This window comes from Pelophylax lessonae (assembly GCF_965119305.1).
Source record: "Pelophylax lessonae genome assembly, chromosome: 4".
NCBI lineage: Eukaryota > Metazoa > Chordata > Amphibia > Anura > Ranidae > Pelophylax > Pelophylax lessonae.
Genome location: NC_138771.1, coordinates 167,173,730 through 167,194,744, shown reverse-complemented (window position 1 = coordinate 167,194,744; position 21,015 = coordinate 167,173,730). Strand labels below are relative to the sequence as shown.

Below are 21,015 nucleotides of genomic sequence, written 5' to 3'. Positions count from 1 at the left end.
TTGGTCATCTGATAATCTCCTTTGGCTTCTCATGGCTTCCAATACCTTATCAAATGCTAATGACACCCAAGTCTATCTCTCTACTCCTCGTTTTATCTCTTTAGGGAAGCCTATACCAGCTCCACCTAAAAACTGAACTTTTAATATCCATCTGCTTATCCCTCTCACGGTTATTATCTTTTGTCCCACCTGTCTCTCCCTATTAGATTGTAAATTCTAACAAGCAAGAGCCCTTTTGTATGGAATTGTATAGTAACTGTATGGTCTCTATTCTATACTGTAAAACGCTGTACAAACTGTTGATGCAATTTAAATCCTATATTAATAATAATTCTGTTAGGGGTACTGAGCAGCTGTATCAACCTACAGATTATTAGCCTGTGATCAAAATGCATGAAATTATTCTTGGTAAACCCCATCTCCAGCCTTGTAATATTATGATGCACAATAATGAATTATTGTTGAGACACTTTGATGGTACATTTTTGTCGCTTTGCCACTTATACAATTTTCTTTTGTACAGTTATCAACAATATAATTTTTTTTTTTCTCACACATTTGCTGAAAGCTGCCAGTGTCTTTGAGATTTCTGGTATTTATTTATTTATTTATTTTATTTATTTCAGGTACTTATATAGCGGTGTCAATTTACGCAGCGCTTTACATATACATTGTACATTCACATCAGTCCCTGCCCTCAAGGAGCTTACAATCTAAGGTCCCTGACTCACATACATACACAGTAGGGCCAATTTTTTTTTTTTTTTTATACAGGATCCAATTAACCTACCAACATGTCTTTTGGTATACGAACAATGAGATAACATGAGGCATGGAATCCTTCTTACCTCTCAGCCAATAGCTGGTTGATTGTCAGCTGAGCCCAGTATTGCTTGGCAAAATCAGGGAAGGCATGTTTGCTTTCTGCAAAGAATTCATTCAGGGCCTCTACTTCTGCTACTGTATCCAATAAGAACTGTGTATCCCCCTACACATAGAATACATATTATAAATGTATTGCTAAAGCACATATATTGTCTTAAACAGCTTTAAACTTTTCACCATGTAAAAATGTTGCTGTATACCCATTCTTGGTGAGTGTGTTATTCTAAAGGTGAACCTAATGGGAAACACAGAAAATACACTTTCTGTCTAAAGTTTATAAAAAATTCTTCCTACACTGCTTGGTAACTGTTGCAAAAGTAAGAATTTTGACCATACAAGGTTTCCCAAATTTGGTGGAACATATTCATTACACTGCAGAGCAGAAATGTCCACTTTGGTCGCCAGTGGCACAGGTATGAGCTCTTGTCTTGAGAGTCAAGTAGACAGAGAAGCATGAGTATGCTAAGAAATCCTTGTGGCTGCAGTAGGAATTACAGCAAAAAAACACAAAGATTACTATATGAATTTATTTTTATGTGTCCCCTATATAACCCTTAATTATGAATGCTAATAGGAATTATTACAGGTAGACTTGGCAGATACATTTGTGGTACACAGCTACCAAAGCTACAACGTTTTTTTTACAATATTTCCTTCCAGTAGTCTTTATAGAGAAACTAAGTAAATAAACAATAAGCAGAAAGTATAGCTTGCATTAATGGCAGACAGTAAATTGGTTTGCATTGAACACTTACAGCAGAAGTTGCCTCGATTAAGCTTTCAACCTTTGATGTCTGTTCAGTGTCAACTTTACCCGCAACAACAATTTCATCCCCTCCAAAATAGTGGTGGAAGCGGCTTTTAGTCACATCTGAAATCCCACTTGTCGGGTATTGGATAATAATGTCTTTCAGCAGTGGAGTGGAAACCTTTTTATAAAATTCCTACAACAAACAATTAAATAGTTGTAAATGTGGTAATTCTTGGATTTTCAAAACTGTTTCGCATATGCTCTCTTTCACTATGAACTAATGTCCCACATATACATTTCTACCAATACTAAGACTTACTATATTGTAAAATTATTTTCATACCTCTACATACGCCACTTACAAATATTAGACACACTGGTGGTGTTGTATCACACCACAAAAAATTGCAGTGTATGATTGCCTGGAAATACCCAATCCAGTTCATTTTTCAATTTTCTTGGTCAGGGGATTGCTGACAAGGTTGGGAGTTACGTACATTAATGTTACACTATCGTTTCCCTAACTGACTATAACTAGATGAGATGACTAAAATTAGTACTATATTTGTAAGCACCATAAAAACAAATCTTATCTAAACTAAAGACAAGAACAAGAAAATAGGACTATGCAAAAAGATAAAAAATCAAACTAACTAACTTAAGCAAACAGTTAACAACCCCCCCCCCCCCCCGCCAAAATAAATAAATAAATAAATAAATAAAAAAAGCAAAAAACACACATGTATAAATTAAACCCCCCCCCCCCCCCCCCAAAAAATGAGCAGACTCAATGGACCACTTTTTCCTGCAGTCACTTTTCTAGTTTTCTATGTAACTCTTTCAAGGTAACTAGAGGGAATATTCTAAAAGCCATCTTTTAAAGTAAATATGTCATCACAGAAATATGGGGGATGAGAATACCATTATCATTATTTCTTGCAGGATTCACAAGACCACAAAGGAAATGCAGAGACAACATACCTTAAGCTGAGCAGCTGTATCCTGATTTCCAAAGATCCTCTGAGCTAATCCATGATTCTCCTGAGCAAGTTTTTCTAAGAAGTCATAGTCCACATCAAATCCAATCCCAAGAGAATGAACAGAAAACTCATCACGATTGTTTGTCTTAACATTCTTCAGAATCTTAGACAGTTTCAGTTCACCTAGACAGAAACAGTCAATATAAATAGGTTTAATACAGGATCCAGGGCAATCAAGTTCAAATAAAAATTGACATCATGAGGAGATGTTTTCAAGCCAAAACTGCTTATAAACATTTTGTTGACCATAAAATGATCTGTATTATGAATATAGTCCAGAATTTTTATTAAATGCATTCTTTATGCTTAAAGAGGATATGGACATGTCAAGTGTAAAAAAAACATTTCTAGCACATTAAAGTGGATCTTCAGTCATTTTTTCATCTTTCCATCAATAAATCCTTTTGCCCTTGTTGTTTTAACTTTTGATAGTAAAACATTTTTTCTGCTAGTAAATACCTTATACAGCCCACTGCCTCTTCCTTGTCTGGTCATTAGCCTAGGCTAAGGACATCATGCACAGCTCACTCTCGTGAGAGTTTGCCAGCAAGGGAGGAGGGATGAGTTAAAGGAAAGCCAATGAAAGCTGCAGAGCTGGAGGGGGCTGGATGAGGGCAGGGATAACAGGAGACTGCAGAGATTCATGTGTATTCATCAAGAGAGGAGAAATGTGCAGGCAAGCAGTGGTGTGAGTGTGTCTGTCTGTATTTATGTGTATGTGTGTGCATCTGTGTGCATGTCTGTGTGCCTCTGTGTGTCTGTAAATCCAGGAAGTGAACAGTCAGCAGCTTTAGCTGCCCACAGTTAAAAAGGCTGCAGCCAGACTTAGTGGAGGGATATTTCTGCAGCATTTTTGGCAAGTACAGAATCACAGTATAAATAATATATATAAAATAATACACAAAGTGGTTGGAGGGAAGCTTCAGAATGGCAAAGATTACAAATTATTTGAGCAGACTGTAGTTCCTTTTTAATACACAGTTGTGAGTATGATCAGCTACAACTAATACTATAGAAGTAATAAATACTGTATATAGAATGACACAGAATTAAATTTTCTTATTACAGTGTTTAGTTCAGTGTGTGCACTTTGTACGTTATCTACGTGCTTACAGTAGTGCGCTCTTACCTACAGTTGGATCCCCATCGGAAACCAGCACAATCAAAGAAACTGAGTTTGGTTCCAACAGTTTGTGGTCATTGGCTTCTTTCAGTATAAACATAGCTCTAAGAAGGGCTTCATTGATATTAGTACCTGTTAAAATGATTAGCATTATATATTACTTTGACATATACACCTTGACATTTTTATTTTTATAGTTGATGTTTATTAAATAGTTACTAACATATGAGTCTCTCCTAATGTATATAAATCTTTTATTTATTTATTTTTTTATTATAAACGTTTATTAAAGGTTTGTCAAATTCAAAAAGAATACAAAAAGTATATAAGGTGGACTTAAAAAAAAAATATATAAATCTTTTCTAAGCCCCTCAACATGATTCCTTATAACTTTTGACATTTTTTTTTTAGGTACTGTGTGGCAGCAAGATGTTAATCACAGAAATACAGTCTTACATTTTGCAAGTAATCCAATATAACTCTAAATTTAAGGGTGCCCTTATACTACATAATTGTGACCGGCCTGGTTTTACCCACTTTATGGCCATTTTTTGCGATACGGCACTACGTTAGTTTAAATGACAATTGCGTGGCCGTGTGACGCTGTACCCAAATAAAATTGATGTCCTTTTTTCCCCACAAATAGAGCTTTCTTTTGGTGGTATTTGGTAACCTCTGCGATTTTTATTTTTTGTGCTATAAACAAAAAAAGAGCCACAATTCTGAAAAATATATATCTTTTTTACTTTCTGCTATAAAAAATTCCCAATAGAAAAAAAAAAATCAAACATTTTCAAAATTTTAGGCCAATATGTATTCTGTTACAAATTTTTGGTAAAAAAAATCCCAATAAGTGCATATTGATTGGTTGGCACAAAAGGTATCACGTCTACAAACTAGGGGAAAGATTTATGTCATTTTTAATTATTTATTTATTTTTACTTGTAATGGCGGCGATCAGCAATTTTTAGTGGGACTGCGACATTTCGGAGGACAGATCGGACACCTAACTGACATTTTTGACACTTTTGGGGGGACCAGTGACATTACTACAGTAATCAGTGCTAAAAATATGCATTGTTACTGTACTAATGACACTGGCAGGGAAGGGGTTAACACCAGGGGCAATCAAATGGTTAAATGTGTGCCTAGGGGGTGCTTTCTAACTGTGTGGGGGATGGGCTCACTGGTTGAACACGGAGACACATGTTCCTAAATAGGAGGAACACAGAATCCCTGTGTTCTTCACTGACAGAACAGCGGTCTGCCATGTTTACATCGCTGTTCTGTCTCCATGGGGAGCGATCGCGGGTGCCGGTGGACATCGCGGCCACTGGACCCACTGATTGGCTCCCCCTCTAGCCACACTAACTGCTACACGAAGCGACTTACATGTATGTCATTTTGCAGAAAAGAGTCAACCTATCGCAATAAAACTACGGTGGCTGGTTGGCAAGTGGTTAACACAAAAAGTCAACAAGGGAAAAGGGAAAGTGTATCTTTGGAAGTGGTCTCCTACTTAACGCATGGAAGAAGGTAGCATCTCAAACGTAGTGATGGACGCTAATGGATTTATAGATAGTTAGGGGTGTCTAAATAAATATAGTAATGATGGGGTTCTGCAAGGAGCCTCTCACTGAAGACTTGTTAAAATAATATGGGGTTAGAAAGACTTTATTGTGTTTGTACTGTTCTCTGACAGCAAAAGAGGAAAGGAGGGTATACCTGAGGACCTGCAGTGCAGGGATCTTCATGCTTCTACCTAATTCATTTTGTAAATGTGTGTTTCCTCCTCCTCTCCTGCTCCTTTTTGGTAAATCTGACATCAGATTACCAATCAACAAGGAAGCAAAACCCTGCCTACCAAGATGGTCGCCTCCACACAGTGCAGAACAAGACTTGGTAAGTCAGTAATTGAGAAAAGATCAGATATAGAGAGTCTACAGGCAATGTTGGTGACTGGTCCTTTCCTCTCTACTTCTTGCTTTTGACACAACTTCCACAGTTCAGTTCCTCAGTAAAGATCTAACTGTTTTAGTGTAGCACTGTGTACAACAAAACAAAAGTGGAATGATAAAGTAGTCTGCCTGAAGTTTTGTTAAAATAGCTGTTTTTCCTAAGAGCTTTCCTATACCATGGCTATGCAAATACACAGATGAAATATGAAACATGCAATGCACATAAACAAGAGCTGTTAAGTATTTATAAATTAAATGATTTTACTGTCAGCTGTAGATCTGACCCAGAGAGCAGAAAACCATCAGCATTCCAGCAATTACTTTTCTTTGCCATGTCTCTGTCCTTCATATTAATCTTAAGATTGCTGAAACAATCATCGTCTTACATGACAACAATCATTTTGTAGACAACATCTGCTGGATATTTGAAGAGATGCTATCACCAACTTGGAAGTAACAGCACTGACAAAGCAAGTGTTTTAAATGTCTACTTGCAGTCTTTTTCCTTTCCAATTATTTTTGTTCACTTGCAACCTGTCTTATAACTTGCTAGAAAAATTGAGTAGTCATTTCCCTAGAACAACTCCCTTCATCCTTGCATGTCATAGTCCTCTCCACTTCTGGGAGTAAGTAAGTGATTAATCTTTGTGCTGGCCCAGCTGCTCCTCATATATGATCGTATGGGTGTATTTTTGTTCAAATTAATGGTGTAGCGACAGGGTCTCTTTAATGTGTGATGATAAAAGAGACCGGAAAAAGGCATCAGTGCAAAATATCATAGTTTTATATTAAACACTGTTTAAACCTTTTTTTTTTTTTTTAATGGAACCTGATCTCTTTGAAGCACATTAATAAATTCCAAAACACTGATAAGAGGGATTTTTCTTCAATTGCATGTTTTAAATTTGGATTATATTGCTGACTGTGATTTGGACATAGACTGAGTTTTAGGTGGCATTTGTTAACATCAGAACTCCTTTATTGCAAGCTTTTACCTCCAATAGCCTGTATATTCTGAACATATTTCTTGGCACTATCTTTCTCAGTGGGTGTTGCATAAACAAGCTCATCCTTCCAGCATCGAATATTGTGGTTGAAGTCAACAATACCAAATTGGTCATCAGAACGAAGGTCATCCAAAATTGCTTTCATTGCTTCAACTGTCTGGAAAAAATAAAACCCCACAACAAATTGGTATAAAAACCTTACTGTAAATTCCATGATATTTTATTTCACATGGACCCTTGGATGGAGGATGGAGGGGAAAGATAAATCACACCCTGCCCTCAAATTTCTCAGCTGCTACACTGGTGGGATTTCCTTGCTATAATGTGTGATTTAGCTCCCATCCAATGGACATGCACCACGTAAATAGTAAATAAGCAAAAATATGCATAATGTTTTATGGCCGGTCTGGTGACAACGTAGATTCTTTCTCTTTTCCAATGGTGGAGGTGGGCAGTCCTTACTTCTGTACTGAACAGAGGTCATGTATTATATGAGCAACCTTCAATGCAGTAGTACTGTGAGACCATACTGGCGTGAATATGTGCTAAGATATGTTTTTTCCCTTTTTATTAGGTTGGAGTTTTGCTTTCAATTTATTCTCCTTTAGGTTGTGTCTTACACTTACCTGTCTCATCTTAATTCCCCACATGGAACCACTGACATCAATAACAAATAAAATATTCTTTGGAAGTGGAGGCTGATTTTCTGGGGCAACAAAGTGAAGAAAATATCCATTGAACACCTAATATAGAGAAATAATAGAAACATTGTGTTAGCATGTACCATTGTGTGCTGTGACATCATTTTCACACTTATTTCTCTAGTAACTTTGATAACATTTATGGCCCCATATGTCTTAATATATTTAATAAACTTTCTTTATTTCTCAAGATATTATATATTTTTGATAGAAAATAAATAGAAAAGGCATAGTACTGTCACAAAACATATAATTTGTTTGTCAAAAGCTACAACGCACTGGTAAGGTGTTAAGGGTCTGCTGACAAAACACGTATAGGACCCATTTTCTAAAGATGATTGAAACTGGTTGTTTCTGATCCCTTCTTGTAGTAAATCAGAAGGGTGTCCCACTCCAGGGACTCATAGGCTGCTTTTGGTGTAGATTACTACAGTTAAAAATTTCATCTGCATCTCTGCCATCTGGTGAAATCAGGTGTTGTGGTAAAACCATAAAATACATTTGTTATATTAGGATCCCAATCTAATGGTTGATTGCAATGACAGCTCTATCACCTATCTAATAAATATATTAAAACTATTATAAATTTCCCATTTTTCTCCCAGAGTGGCCAATTTAGTGATGGCAAAATGTGAGCAAGAGTGGTAAATGGCCACAGATGGTTCTATTCAAGCGCTTCATAGATGATATTATAGTAGCGTGGTAAAGATCACAAAAGAGTCTAGCCGATTTTTTGAGGACAATTAATGACAATAGATATGGCTTAAGGTGTCCACAAGGAAGTAGAGAGATGATTAATTATCTGGATCTGACTTTATTAAAATTGGATGGAAAAATTTGTATCAAAACATTTATTAAAGTAACCGATTGCAACAGCCATATCCTCACTACTAGTTGCCCTCATCCAAAATACATTTAAATACAGCAAATAGCCAGTTTACCAGAATTAAAATAAATTTTGATCCTGTCTCGGATTATTTTAATCAGACTAAAGTATTATTTTAGAAAAGGGGTATAAGATGACCTTTTTAGAAAATGCTAGGGAAAAAGTTTTTGAAAATAATTGAATCTCCCTGCTGGAAATTAAAAAACATAGAAATGCAGGGAATGTATCTTGTGATTTTATTACAGACTTTTAAACACAGTATAGTGTATTAGAACGAAAATTTAAAACAAAAACTTGCGTATTTTTTTGAAAGATCAGGTTTTGAAAAAAATTACTTCCCAGAATCCAAAGTTCATTTATAGAAAAAATAAGTCCTTAAGAACAAGACTGGTTCATAATCTTGTAGATCCTCCAAAAAGGCCCAGGTTGTTTTTTGAAGGAAAAGGCTTCTCTTATTATAATAGGTGTAAAGTATGTAAAACCACAAAGAGTGATGTAGAAAGAGGATTTTTTTGGTCTATAAGAACAAATAAGGAATATGAGAATAAAGGGTTTATTTCTTATGACACATCCCATGAAGTTTACATTTTAGAATGTCCTTGCAGGCCGCAATACGTGGGAAGGACCATAAGAAAATGAAAGAAAAGGATAGGAGAACATGTTAATAATATAATAAATGGCTTCAAGAAACATAGTGTCTCTTGACATTTCAGGGAGAAGCATAGTAAGGATTCCAGGTTATTGGTCTTCAATGTAATCACAATCACAATATTTTCCTAATACTTGTTTTACAAAAAAATTGTATGATAGTCATACTGTATATAAATATATATATATATATATATATATATAAAAAAACATTATTTTAACACAAAATCTCAGAGCATCATTGTATATTTGGTTTAAATACAGTGTTGACACTAAGCTTTTCCAGTTGTGGGTGTAAAGATTAGAGTTTTTCAACAGGTTGCGATGTTTGTTAACAATCTAGGAATCATGTTTAGAATACACATGGCAGGCCAAAAGAGAGCTAAGATTGTTAAATATTTTTCTGACCATCGCTCAAGTTTAATACATATCGAGAGATCAAATTTTCTTCTTAGTTTTGAGATTCTACCTGAAGCTGGCTGGCTTTATCCCTGTTAACATCATATTTCACGCTGAGTCTTCCATCCACAGCAGTAGTTGGACAGGTGGGGCACTCACGCTGCTCATCCACAGTTGGTTTGAAGGATATGTGAGCCTGTGGCAGTATAAATGTACTTATTAAAAGTAATAACAAAAACAGAAAGAATACCAACATGGATCATCTGCTTTTTTTTTTACATCTTTTTTTACATGCTTGTCTTACAGACTTAGGGTATCATACATTACTCATAAATATATGTTAAACTCAACATTTCATATTAAAATATATATTCAATTATATTTAAAAATGAAGGTACGGTATACTTTGTAAAAATGGAAATAATTTATTAATAACCAACTGAAAAAAAAAAAAAACAGATTCAAAACACAGGTCACACAGGCTCACACAGGTCCTGACTGAATTAATTTTGGCCTTCCCAGTTTCACTTTAGAGTTTAAACTTGAGTAATTTTTTTCTTTTTAACCAAAGTCTGGTAGATAGTAACAATATCCAAGAAAAAACAGAGGCTTTTTAGCCCAATTTGCAGCTGGATAAAGCATCACTACCAGAAATTGGGCATACTTTAAATCTACTGGGCTATACAAGAATTTCCACCAAGTGGGTTTCTTGTTTTCTGAAGCCGAAATAAGCCACCTTCATCATGTGAAGTTACATGTCATCTGAAGGACTAAAACATTAAACTTTACCCCCAAAATATTGTAAGATTTTGCAAAGTACGGAAGATATCAAAAATACCAGTGACATAGCCTTCCAAATGAGCATCTGTGAGCCCTGCCTACATCACCATTGCTTCAACACCCAGGAAGAGAGATTCTGTTATATGTAAATAACAAATAAAATATTTAATTAAAAAATCTTACCCTGCCCACTTCTAAATTGTACATTTGTTTAAAGTGAAAATCTTTCTCATTTACAGTGATAAATCTGTCTCAGAAAATGTGTCAACCTGGCACAGTTGGCTGTCCAGTAATACAGGTGTATAGGGCATAAATGCTTGTTTGCTACATGAGAGGCAACCTGATTCGCTTCTAATTTTGTCAATAATTTGTGTTGTACTTTTCATTTTTTAACAGTTTATTATGAACTGAACATTTTTTTGATTGTTGCTTGATGGTTACAGTTAGGGTTTACAGCACTTACAGCAAGTAAAGTTTAAATACAGTGCTAGATTTAAAAATGTGATAAATTCTGATATTACCTTCTTATCCGTCTTGTCAACTTTAACGAGATTAGAAAATTTATCTGCAACTGATTTTACCACATTAATGGTGCTGATACCTTCTGGCTCTAAGATATAGATATCAACCTAAAAATAAAAAAATAATATAAACCAAAATAATTTCCACAAATTACCAGCTAATGCTCAGTGCAACCATCTGTTTTTAATTTCAAAGACTCTCTCACCTCAAAGTGTTTTGCTATTCTTCCTGGTTGAAGATAGAGAACATGTTCATACGTTCCAAGTTTCCTCTGAAGGGCTTCTTGATAATTAATTTCAAATTGAACTTTGGTTCCTCCTGGTACAGTTAAATCAGCTTTGAAGTTTTCCATATCCAGGGAATTCGTTCTGTCCACAACAATATTTAAAAATGTCAACTTTAACATGATAACTATGTAGACTAAACTTTTCCATGATTACGTCGCAGGGCTGTTTAATAAACAGACAAAAGGATATTTTTTATGGATCCTTTTATTAGAGAACCATAATGGAGCCTATAAATAAAAGGCTCTCCAAATATTGTATTTAACTTTACTAAGTACAAGGAGATAAATATTCTCTTCTTTCATTTTATTTTGCTCTTTAGAGTCGGTTCACACTACTCCGACTTGGGACACGACTTGTGTGCCCTCAAGTCGCCCCAAGTCTCTTATCATCACAAATTTAACGTAAACGAATGAGAGCCGTCTTAATATGAACTACTGATGTCGCTCCGACTTCAGAAAAGGTTCCTGTGCTACTTCAAGGTGACCTCTATCCGACTTGTGCACATAGACTTCAATGGGAGTCGCCTCTAAGTCATACCTACGTCACTTTGCGGTAAGTGGTTAATATAGAGTGCCTTGAAAAAGTATTCATACCGCTTTAAGCTTTCCACATTTTGTCATGTTACAACCAAAAAAGTAAATGTATTTTATTGGGATTTTTTGTGAGAGACCAACACAATTTTGAAGTGAAAGGAAAACGATATATTTTTTTTTTTTACAAATCAATATCTGAAAAGTGTGGTGTGCATTTGTATTCAGCCTCCCTGAGTCAATACTTTGTAAAACCACCTTTCACTGCAATTACAGCTGCAAGTGTTTTTGGATGTGTCTCTACCAGCTTTTGCACATCTAGAGAGTGTCATTTTTGCCCATTCTTCTTTATAAAATAGCTCAAACTCTGTTATATTGGATGGAGAGCATCTGTGAACAGCAATTTTCAAGTCTTGCCACAGATTCTTAATTGGATTTAGGCCTGGATTTTGACTGGGCCATTCTAACACATAAATATGCTTTGATGTAAACCATTCTATTGTAGCTCTGGCTGTATGTATAGGGTTGTTGTCCTGCTGGAAGGTGAATTTCCGCCCCAGTCTGAAGTCTTTTGCAGACTCTTAACAGGTTTTCTTCTAAGATTGCACTGTATTTGGCTCCATCCATATTCCCATCAACTCTGACCAGCTTCCCTGCTCAAGAAAAGCATCACCACAACATGATGCTTCCACCACCATGTTTCACGGTGGGGATGTTGTGTTCAGAGTGATGTGCAGTGTTAGTTTTCTGCCACAGATAGCGTTTTGTTTTTAGGCCAAAAAGATCAATTTTGGTCCCATCTGACCAGAGCACCTTCTTCCACATGCTTGCTGTGTCCCCCACATGACTTCTGGCAAACTGCAAACAGGACTTCTTATGGCTTTCTTTCAACAACGGCTTTCTTCTTGGCGCTCTTCCATTAAGGCCAAATTTGTGGAGTGCACAACTAATAGTTGTCCTGTGGACAGATTCTCCCATCTGAGCTGTGGATCTCTGCAGCTCCTCCAGAGTTACCATGGGCCTCTTGGCTGCTTCTCTGATTAATGCTGTCCTTGGCCTGTCAGTTTAGGTGGACAGCAATGTCTTGGTAGGTTTGCAGTTGTGCCATACTTTTTCCATTTTTGGGTGATGGATTGAACAGTGTTCTGTGAAATGTTCAAAGCTTGGGATATTTTTTATAACCTAACCCTGCTTTAAATTTCTCAACTTAATCCCTGACCTGTCTGGTGTGTACCTTGGCCTTCATGATACTGTTTGTTCAATAAAGTTCTCTAACAAACTTCTGAGGGCTTCACAAAACAGCTGTATTTATACTGAGATTAAATTACACACAGGTGAACTTGATTTACTAGTTAGGTGATTTTAGTAAAGGGGATCAGAGTAAAGGGGGCTGAATACAAAAGCACGCCACACTTTTCAGATATTTATTTGTAAAAAAATTTGAAAACCCTTTTCCTTTCACTTCACAATTATGTGCCACTTTGTGTTGGTCTATCACATAAAATCCCAATAAAATAAACGTACGTTTTTGGTTGTAATATGAGAAAATGTGGAAAATTTCAAGGGGTATGAATACTTTTTCAGGGCACTGTACATACTGATATAATACTGTAGATATTCTCAGATAATATTTCTATCCAATAGTTTCTTTCAGTAAAACAGAATGTTGCTCAACCCAATAATCAGGGAAGTGAGATGTGCCTATGATTGACTTTTTACACCAGACACCAAAATTATTTTAGAGGCAACTATTTAAGCTGGACATAGACATGTGGATCTTTCATTAACCTCCCTGGTGGTCTGATTATGTTCAGATTTCTGTGCTAAAAGCGGTACATTGTTTTGCATGGAAATCTGTTGTTTTACATTTTAAAACTCACGTTCCCCTGCGATCCCCCGCCGTCCTTCCGCAATCCTCCCGCTGTGTGCTCGGCCGATGCCGGCACCTGTCTTCCGCTTCCCTTCCCTGCAGGTGTTGTGACGCAGGGGGCTGGAACTGGTGGCAAATTAAAAAATACACTAAATGACATGATACATAGCTGTGATCCTAACGCATTTCAGCACAGGATTGCACCTGTGACTTTTCCAGTGCCCTGCCTGTGCTTTTCCAGTGCTTTGTGCCTGGAAAATTTTAAATGACCATGGTGTCCAAAAAGCATTTTTTTTTTTTGCGCAAAAGCGTTAGGATCACAGCTTTGTATCATGTCATTTAGTGTTTTTACACTTTTGAATTTGCTGCCGGTTCCACCCCCCCTGCGTTGCAACGCTCACAAGGAGGGAACCGGAAGGCAAATGCCGACAATCAGTAGTGCACAGAGCGGGGAGAGACTGTGAGGATGCCGGGGAGGACGGCGGGGGAGCGCAGGGAAGGTGAGTAACATTGCGGGGTAATCCCAACTGTGGCTCGGGGTTACCGCTTTTGGTACTGAAAGTTAACCCCGAGCCACATTCTGGAATACCGCCAGGGGGGGTTAATGTACATGCATACCCTAAATAGGTGTCGATTTCTTTTTCTTTTTTTTTTTTTTTACTTTTCTTGATCCTTTGTTGGAATTTAGCACTGCTTATCTCATGCAGCCTTCCAGCAGACATTTCCTTTCTACATGCATGTACTCCAGCAACTGCTGCATGGCATCTTTCAGGGTGGGTTTCCTGATGATGACAACAGTGAAACATACAGTAGTGGTGGGAGTGTCATGGTCTGGGCCTGCATGAGTGCTGCCGGCACTGGGGAGCTACAGTTCATTGAGGGAACCATGAACACCAGCATATACTGTGACATTCTGAAGCAGAGCATGATCCCCTCCCTTCAGAGACTGGGCCGCGGGGCAGTATTCTAACATAATAACGACCCCAAACCCACCTCCAAGACGACCACTGCCTTGCTAAAGAAGCTGAGGATAAAGATGATGGACTGACTAAGCATGTCTCCAGACCTAAACCCTAATGAACATCTGTGGGGCATCCTCAAATGGAAGGTGGAGGAGTGCAAGGTTTCTAACATCAACCAGCTCCATGATGTCGTCGTGGTGGAGTAAAAGAAGACTCCAGTGGCAACCTGTGATGCTCTGGTGAACTCCATGCCCAAGAGGGTTAAGGCACTGCTGAAAAATATTGGTGGCCACACAAAATATTGACACTTTGGGCTCAGTTTGGACATTTCCACTTAGAGGTGTACTCACTTTTGTTGCCAGCGGTTTAGACATTAATGGCTGTGTGTTGAGTTATTTTGAGGGGACAGAAAATTTACACTGATATACAAGCTGTACACTCACTACTTTACATTGTAGCAAAGTGTCATTTCTTCAGTGTTGTCACATGAAAAGATATAATAAAACATTTACAAAAATGTGAGGGGTGTACTCACTTTTGTGAGATACTGTATATTCAAAAGGTTTGTCAATACAGTCGCTTGTAGTCTCCCTTTGTGAGAGCATGTGACAGCACAGGAGAACAACTAAGATGCAGGCCAGACTATCGTCACCGTAAAACATGAAATGCCTGAACAAGAATCTTCACAGAAGGATTACCAGATAATATTTAATGAAATTTGCAGATTTTGACATTGTAAAAATAATGTTTTTAATTACATTTACACTTTAAAGCTTATATTAAACTTTAGTGGTTGGGTTCACATCTATTTGTTATTTCCATAAGACATCTGTCCCTATTGTGTTTGATAACAGGTTGCCATATTGTTCAAAGATGAACTTTGATGTCCAGGTCTTCTAAATGGGCAGGACATTAATCTTTTGATTGGCTAGATGTTACTTGTTTGCTGCTGAGTTCAAATCTTGAAAGCTTATATACAAGCCAAAAATGAATTCAATAAGGTGTTCAGAGTTACTAACCTCAGTATACCTGCTGATTTTCCTCTTGCTCTTGCTTTAGAATACAGACCTCTTGCCTCTGACCTCTCTTTAATTGAGCCACTAAATGTGATTCCATTAACATTCCTTAAACAAAAAAGAACGCAAACAATATACAGTACACTATTAGTTAAAGTTATAAATATAGCCGTTTTAGTTATTGATCATAAACAATTACTTAGTCATTGATCACAAACAATGATTTAACAAAAATAAAATGCAGTTAAATAATATCGTACCAACAATGCTTCATGTCATATTACTTTCCATCCCTCCCTCTAAAATTGGTGATCTGGCTCAAAAGCTCTAATGCCTTCATATGCTTTCAGAAGATGGGTTTGTAGGAAAAAGTTTATGTCACATTAAAGGAGTAGTCATATATATAAAGTGAGTGTTAAACACAAAATGGTTAGCATGCCTCTGGTGGAGCGGTCTCAGAAGGATAAAGGCCCTCTCTGCATGGTAATCCGTTACAACACCTAAGAGCGGAATTTACCAATTAGAGTGTCTTCTAGAGTCTTTGTGAATGGCCCTCCCCCATTTTCCTCCAAGGATGAAGAACCTTGTGAGCTCCCTTTGGGGGATGAACATTTATGTGGTTTTTCCACCAAATTTATATGGTTATCATTTGGCTGATTCAACGTTTTTAACATTCACTTTATATATATATGACTACTCCTACCTTTGAAAAAGATTAATTTTGAAATGCATTGGATTATCATACATGGAACTATTTGTTCATCATGACAAGAACTGATATATTACTTATTCAATGTGGTATTTGAAGGGATTAGGTGATGCTGATGTATACAGTGGGGATCGAAAGTTTGGGCACCCCAGGTAAAAATTTGTATTAATGTGCATAAAGAAGCCAAGGAAAGATGGAAAAATCTCCAAAAGGCATCAAATTACAGATTAGACATTCTTATAATATGTCAACAAAAGTTAGATTTTATTTCCATCATTTACACTTTCAAAATAACAGAAAACAAAAAAATTGCATCTGCAAAAGTTTGGGCACCCTGCAGAGTTAATATCTTGTACTGCCCCCTTTGGCAAGGATCACAGCTTGTACACGCTTTTTGTAGCCAGCCAAGAGTCTTTCAATTCTTGTTTGAGGTATCTTTGCCCATTCTTCCTTACAAAAGTCTTCCAGTTCTTTGAGATTTCTGGGCTGTCTGTCACGCACTGCTCTTTTAAGGTCTATCCATAGATTTTCAATTATGTTGAGGTCAGGAGATTGTGAAGGCCATGGCAAAACCTTCAGTTTATGCCTCTTGATGTAATCCCCTGTGGATTTCGAGGTGTGTTTAGGATCATTATCCATGTGTAGAAGCCATCCTCTCTTTAACTTCAGCTTTTTCACAGATGGCAACAAGTTACCATCCAAAATTTGCTGTAATTCTATTGAATTCATTTTTCCTTCTACTCGTGGGATGTTCCCTGTGCCACTGGCTGCAATACAACCCCAAATCATGATTGATCCACCCCCATGCTTAACAGTTGGACAGAGGTTCTTTTCATTAAATTCTGTGCCCCTTCTTCTCCAAACGTACCTTTGCTCATTCCGGACAAAAAGTTCAATTTTAAACTCATCGGTCCACAGAACTTGTTTCCAACATGCATCAGGCTTGTCTATATGTTCATTTGCAAAGTTCAAACGCTGATTTTTGTGGTGAGGACATAGAAGAGGTTTTCTTCTGATGACTCTTCCATGAATACCACATTTGTACAAGTATCTCTTTATAGTGGAATAGTGTACCACAACTCTAGTGTATGCCAGATCTTTCTGGAGGGATCGTGCAATCAAAGTGGGTTTTGAATTGTTTTTCTCACAATCCTGCGAGCTGTTCTGTCTGATATTTTTCTTGGTCTTCCAGATCTTGCTTTAACTTCCACTGTTCCTGATGACTGCCATTTCTTAATTACATTCCGAACAAAGGATATTGACATCTGAAAACGCTTTGCTATCTTCTTATAGCCTTCTCCAGCTTTGTTAGCGTCAACTATTTTCAGTTTCAGTTTTCTAGACAACTGCTTAGAAGATCCCATGGTGCTGATTGTTGGAGCAAGGTCAGATGAGTCTGGGCATTTAAAACCTTTGAGATTGACATCACCTGGTCTTCCCAGACGATGATTGAGAACAATCCATGACACTGGCAGGTCTCAGCCTTGCAAAGGTGGCAGTGCATGCTATAAATTCTGCAGGGTGCCCATACTTTTGCAGACACCATTTTTTTGTTTTCTGTCATTTTGAAAGTGTCAATGATGGAAATAAAATCTAACTTTTGCTGACATATTATAAGAATGTCTAATCTGTAATTTAATGCCTTTTAGAGATTTTTCCATCTTTCCTTGGCTTCTTTATGCACATTAATACAAATGTTTACCTGGGGTACCCAAACTTTCGATCCCCACTGTAGGTGAATGTTCCAATGTACATATGATTTCAGCCAACTAATTTTTAAACCTCATGTATCGGGGAGGGTGTCCGATTTTAGTCTTGCCTAGGGCAGCACAAAACCAAAAATACACCACTGAGTGGTAGATGTGTTTTTCAGTGAGTTCACAGCAAACAGGAACTTCAGTTTTAGGCCGTGGTAGCCCACTTTTATTAAGAGTAACAACATGAAAGTTCATACACGCATGGATTGCCCACACAGAGGTTCTTTTCCAGCAAAAATACAAAACATGAAAAATGCCAAATCACTTGCCTCTCAAGGCTCACTAAGCCTCGGTGGCAGTACCATGCTGGGCAGGCCCAATCCCGGCCTCTAGGAAGGGGTTCTCCTGTCACTCCAGGCTTTCTCACTCCTCTGAGACTCACAGTTTCTCTGGTCTACAGGACTCTCTCTCCTAGTTGTCTCAGCTATGGTTTCCCAGACTCTCTCAGCTGGCCCAACTCTCTCAGTCCACTGACCTGGAACCTCTCCTACATGGATTACTGTCTCAAGGATATTGCCTTGGTTCCTAAACAGGAGGACACCTCCCTCCTGGCTGCAGCAACTGCTCCAACACCAAATCCTACTCCACCTCTTCTGAGCTATGCTCAGACCTGCCTTATAACGAGTGTAAAGAAAAGAAGAAAGATCCGCGCTTAGGATAAACTATCTATAAAATAGTGCGTAAAATTTCTATAAATAAAACACTAATGGCTGCTGCCCACTCCAAAAGATGCACCCCCAATGGGGGAGCGTCAGGTGTAAATGTCAAAAAGGGGAGTGATTGGCGCTGCCAGGAAGTTAGGTTAATGGGAAATCTGGGTTAGGCTCCTATAGTTCAAGACCAAGTTCAACACATGCAAATGCACATAGAATGTATGTGGGAATGAGAACTATATAAGTAATAGGATATAAAAACACAATGGGTGTGTAATATGTGTGTAAAATTAACGCTATGTGCTGATACCAAATCAATAAATAAATAAATGTGTTCAATACCTAACGGGCTTATTGAGACTCAACATAAATATGCAAATATATGTAAATGTAGGTATAAAAATATAAAAGCATATAAAGATAGTATTAATAAATTATGGTGATATAGAGAGTTAGTGTGCAAAGGTGCTAAAAAATAAATATAGTGCACTAATCAAACTAAATAAGGTACATTCCGAATAGTCATAACCATCTATTCAATAAAGTGCAACTGCATACTCATAAGCAATGAAAATAAATAAGTGGGTGAACTATGTGCATCCCACACTGGTGACAATATAAACACTAGTAAATAAATAAGTGCAGCCGTGCAAATAACTATATAAATTATCAAAGTGAGAACCATATAAATTCAAAGGCTCAAAAAGCAGGTTCTGTGTATTTTAAAATTGTCCAAAAATAGTGCAATCAGAGTTGGTACAGAAATCATAAAGTTCTATAGTCCATATAAGGATGGAGTAAGGTGCTCTTTTTTTCTATGAAGCCGGGAGTGCAGTGAGTGATTGGAAGATAGGGTGCTCCCCCTCTCCTGGGGTCCTGTGCTTACCGGATGTCCGTACCCCTACAGGGGTAAATGGCGGGTCGATAACAGGGATCGCTCCCATACACCGGCAATCTGGTTCCGTCCTATCCTTCCTATTACCACTCGTATCCACTCCTTGCTCCGGTACACATAGGGGTTAAAGCATCAGGGAGAGAGCTCCAGTACAATTCCCGGGTATATGAAAAAGGGGAAAAACAGAAGCCTCCGATAGTGCAGGATTGCCTTTAAAACTTTTATTTTGATTCCGTCAGTGTGACGAAACGCGTCGAGAACGTGACCACATCACTTCCGTCTGAACGATCCCGAGGCTAGGAACGCACGCTGATCCCAGGTGAGCACCGCGAACGAGGTAGTTGCGGACCCTATGCCATACGGATGCGCTGCATGTTGATTTTATGTGAGTACATGTCTTTTTTGGAATCTAAATAAAAGTTTTAAAGGCAATCCTGCACTATCGGAGGCTTCTGTTTTTCCCCTTTTTCATATACCCGGGAATTGTACTGGAGCTCTCTCCCTGATGCTTTAACCCCTATGTGTACCGGAGCAAGGAGTGGATACGAGTGGTAATAGGAAGGATAGGACGGAACCAGATTGCCAGTGTATGGGAGCGATCCCTGTTATCGACCCGCCATTTACCCCTGTAGGGGTACGGACATCCGGTAAGCACAGGACCCCAGGAGAGGGGGAGCACCCTATCTTCCAATCACTCACTGCACTCCCGGCTTCATAGAAAAAAAGAGCACCTTACTCCATCCTTATATGGACTATAGAACTTTATGATTTCTGTACCAACTCTGATTGCACTATTTTTGGACAATTTTAAAATACACAGAACCTGCTTTTTGAGCCTTTGAATTTATATGGTTCTCACTTTCATAATTTATATAGTTATTTGCACGGCTGCACTTATTTATTTACTAGTGTTTATATTGTCACCAGTGTGGGATGCACATAGTTCACCCACTTATTTATTTTCATTGCTTATGAGTATGCAGTTGCACTTTATTGAATAGATGGTTATGACTATTCGGAATGTACCTTATTTAGTTTGATTAGTGCACTATATTTATTTTTTAGCACCTTTGCACACTAACTCTCTATATCACCATAATTTATTAATACTATCTTTATATGCTTTTATATTTTTATACCTACATTTACATATATTTGCATATTTATGTTGAGTCTCAATAAGCCCGTTAGGTATTGAACACATTTATTTATTTATTGATTTGGTATCAGCACATAGCGTTAATTTTACACACATATTACACACCCATTGTGTTTTTATATCCTATTACTTATATAGTTCTCATTCCCACATACATTCTATGTGCATTTGCATGTGTTGAACTTGGTCTTGAACTATAGGAGCCTAACCCAGATTTCCCATTAACCTAACTTCCTGGCAGCGCCAATCACTCCCCTTTTTGACACTTATAACGAGTGTGTGCACCTGGACACACACAACCTGCACAATTTCTGGAAAACCTGGACACAGGACTGAAGTCTTCATCCCACCCAATGCTCTTTGGAGTCTTCAAGCTTCCAGCCCTGATCCGGACTTACCAAATCCAGGGAAAACTTAAAACATGGTTTTCTTTGCTCACAAAAATACCACTGAAGCTTCCTAAACTGACTCTTTGAG

General features: G+C 37.7%; 1 protein-coding gene across 1 annotated transcript in view; it reads right to left on the bottom strand.

Annotated features, from left to right (window-relative positions):
* The window catches only part of ITIH2 (inter-alpha-trypsin inhibitor heavy chain 2), a 64,894-nt gene that overhangs the window by 27,093 nt on the left and 16,786 nt on the right, over window positions 1-21,015 (bottom strand). Inside the window, exons 5-14 of the mRNA XM_082255135.1 lie at window positions 15,369-15,473; window positions 10,906-11,068; window positions 10,700-10,807; window positions 9,469-9,594; window positions 7,391-7,507; window positions 6,753-6,921; window positions 3,806-3,931; window positions 2,618-2,799; window positions 1,641-1,829; window positions 849-988 (exon numbers count right to left, since the gene is read on the bottom strand). Of these exons, the coding sequence (XP_082111261.1) occupies window positions 849-988; window positions 1,641-1,829; window positions 2,618-2,799; window positions 3,806-3,931; window positions 6,753-6,921; window positions 7,391-7,507; window positions 9,469-9,594; window positions 10,700-10,807; window positions 10,906-11,068; window positions 15,369-15,473 (1,425 nt within the window). The remainder of the gene's footprint in view (window positions 1-848; window positions 989-1,640; window positions 1,830-2,617; window positions 2,800-3,805; window positions 3,932-6,752; window positions 6,922-7,390; window positions 7,508-9,468; window positions 9,595-10,699; window positions 10,808-10,905; window positions 11,069-15,368; window positions 15,474-21,015) is intronic.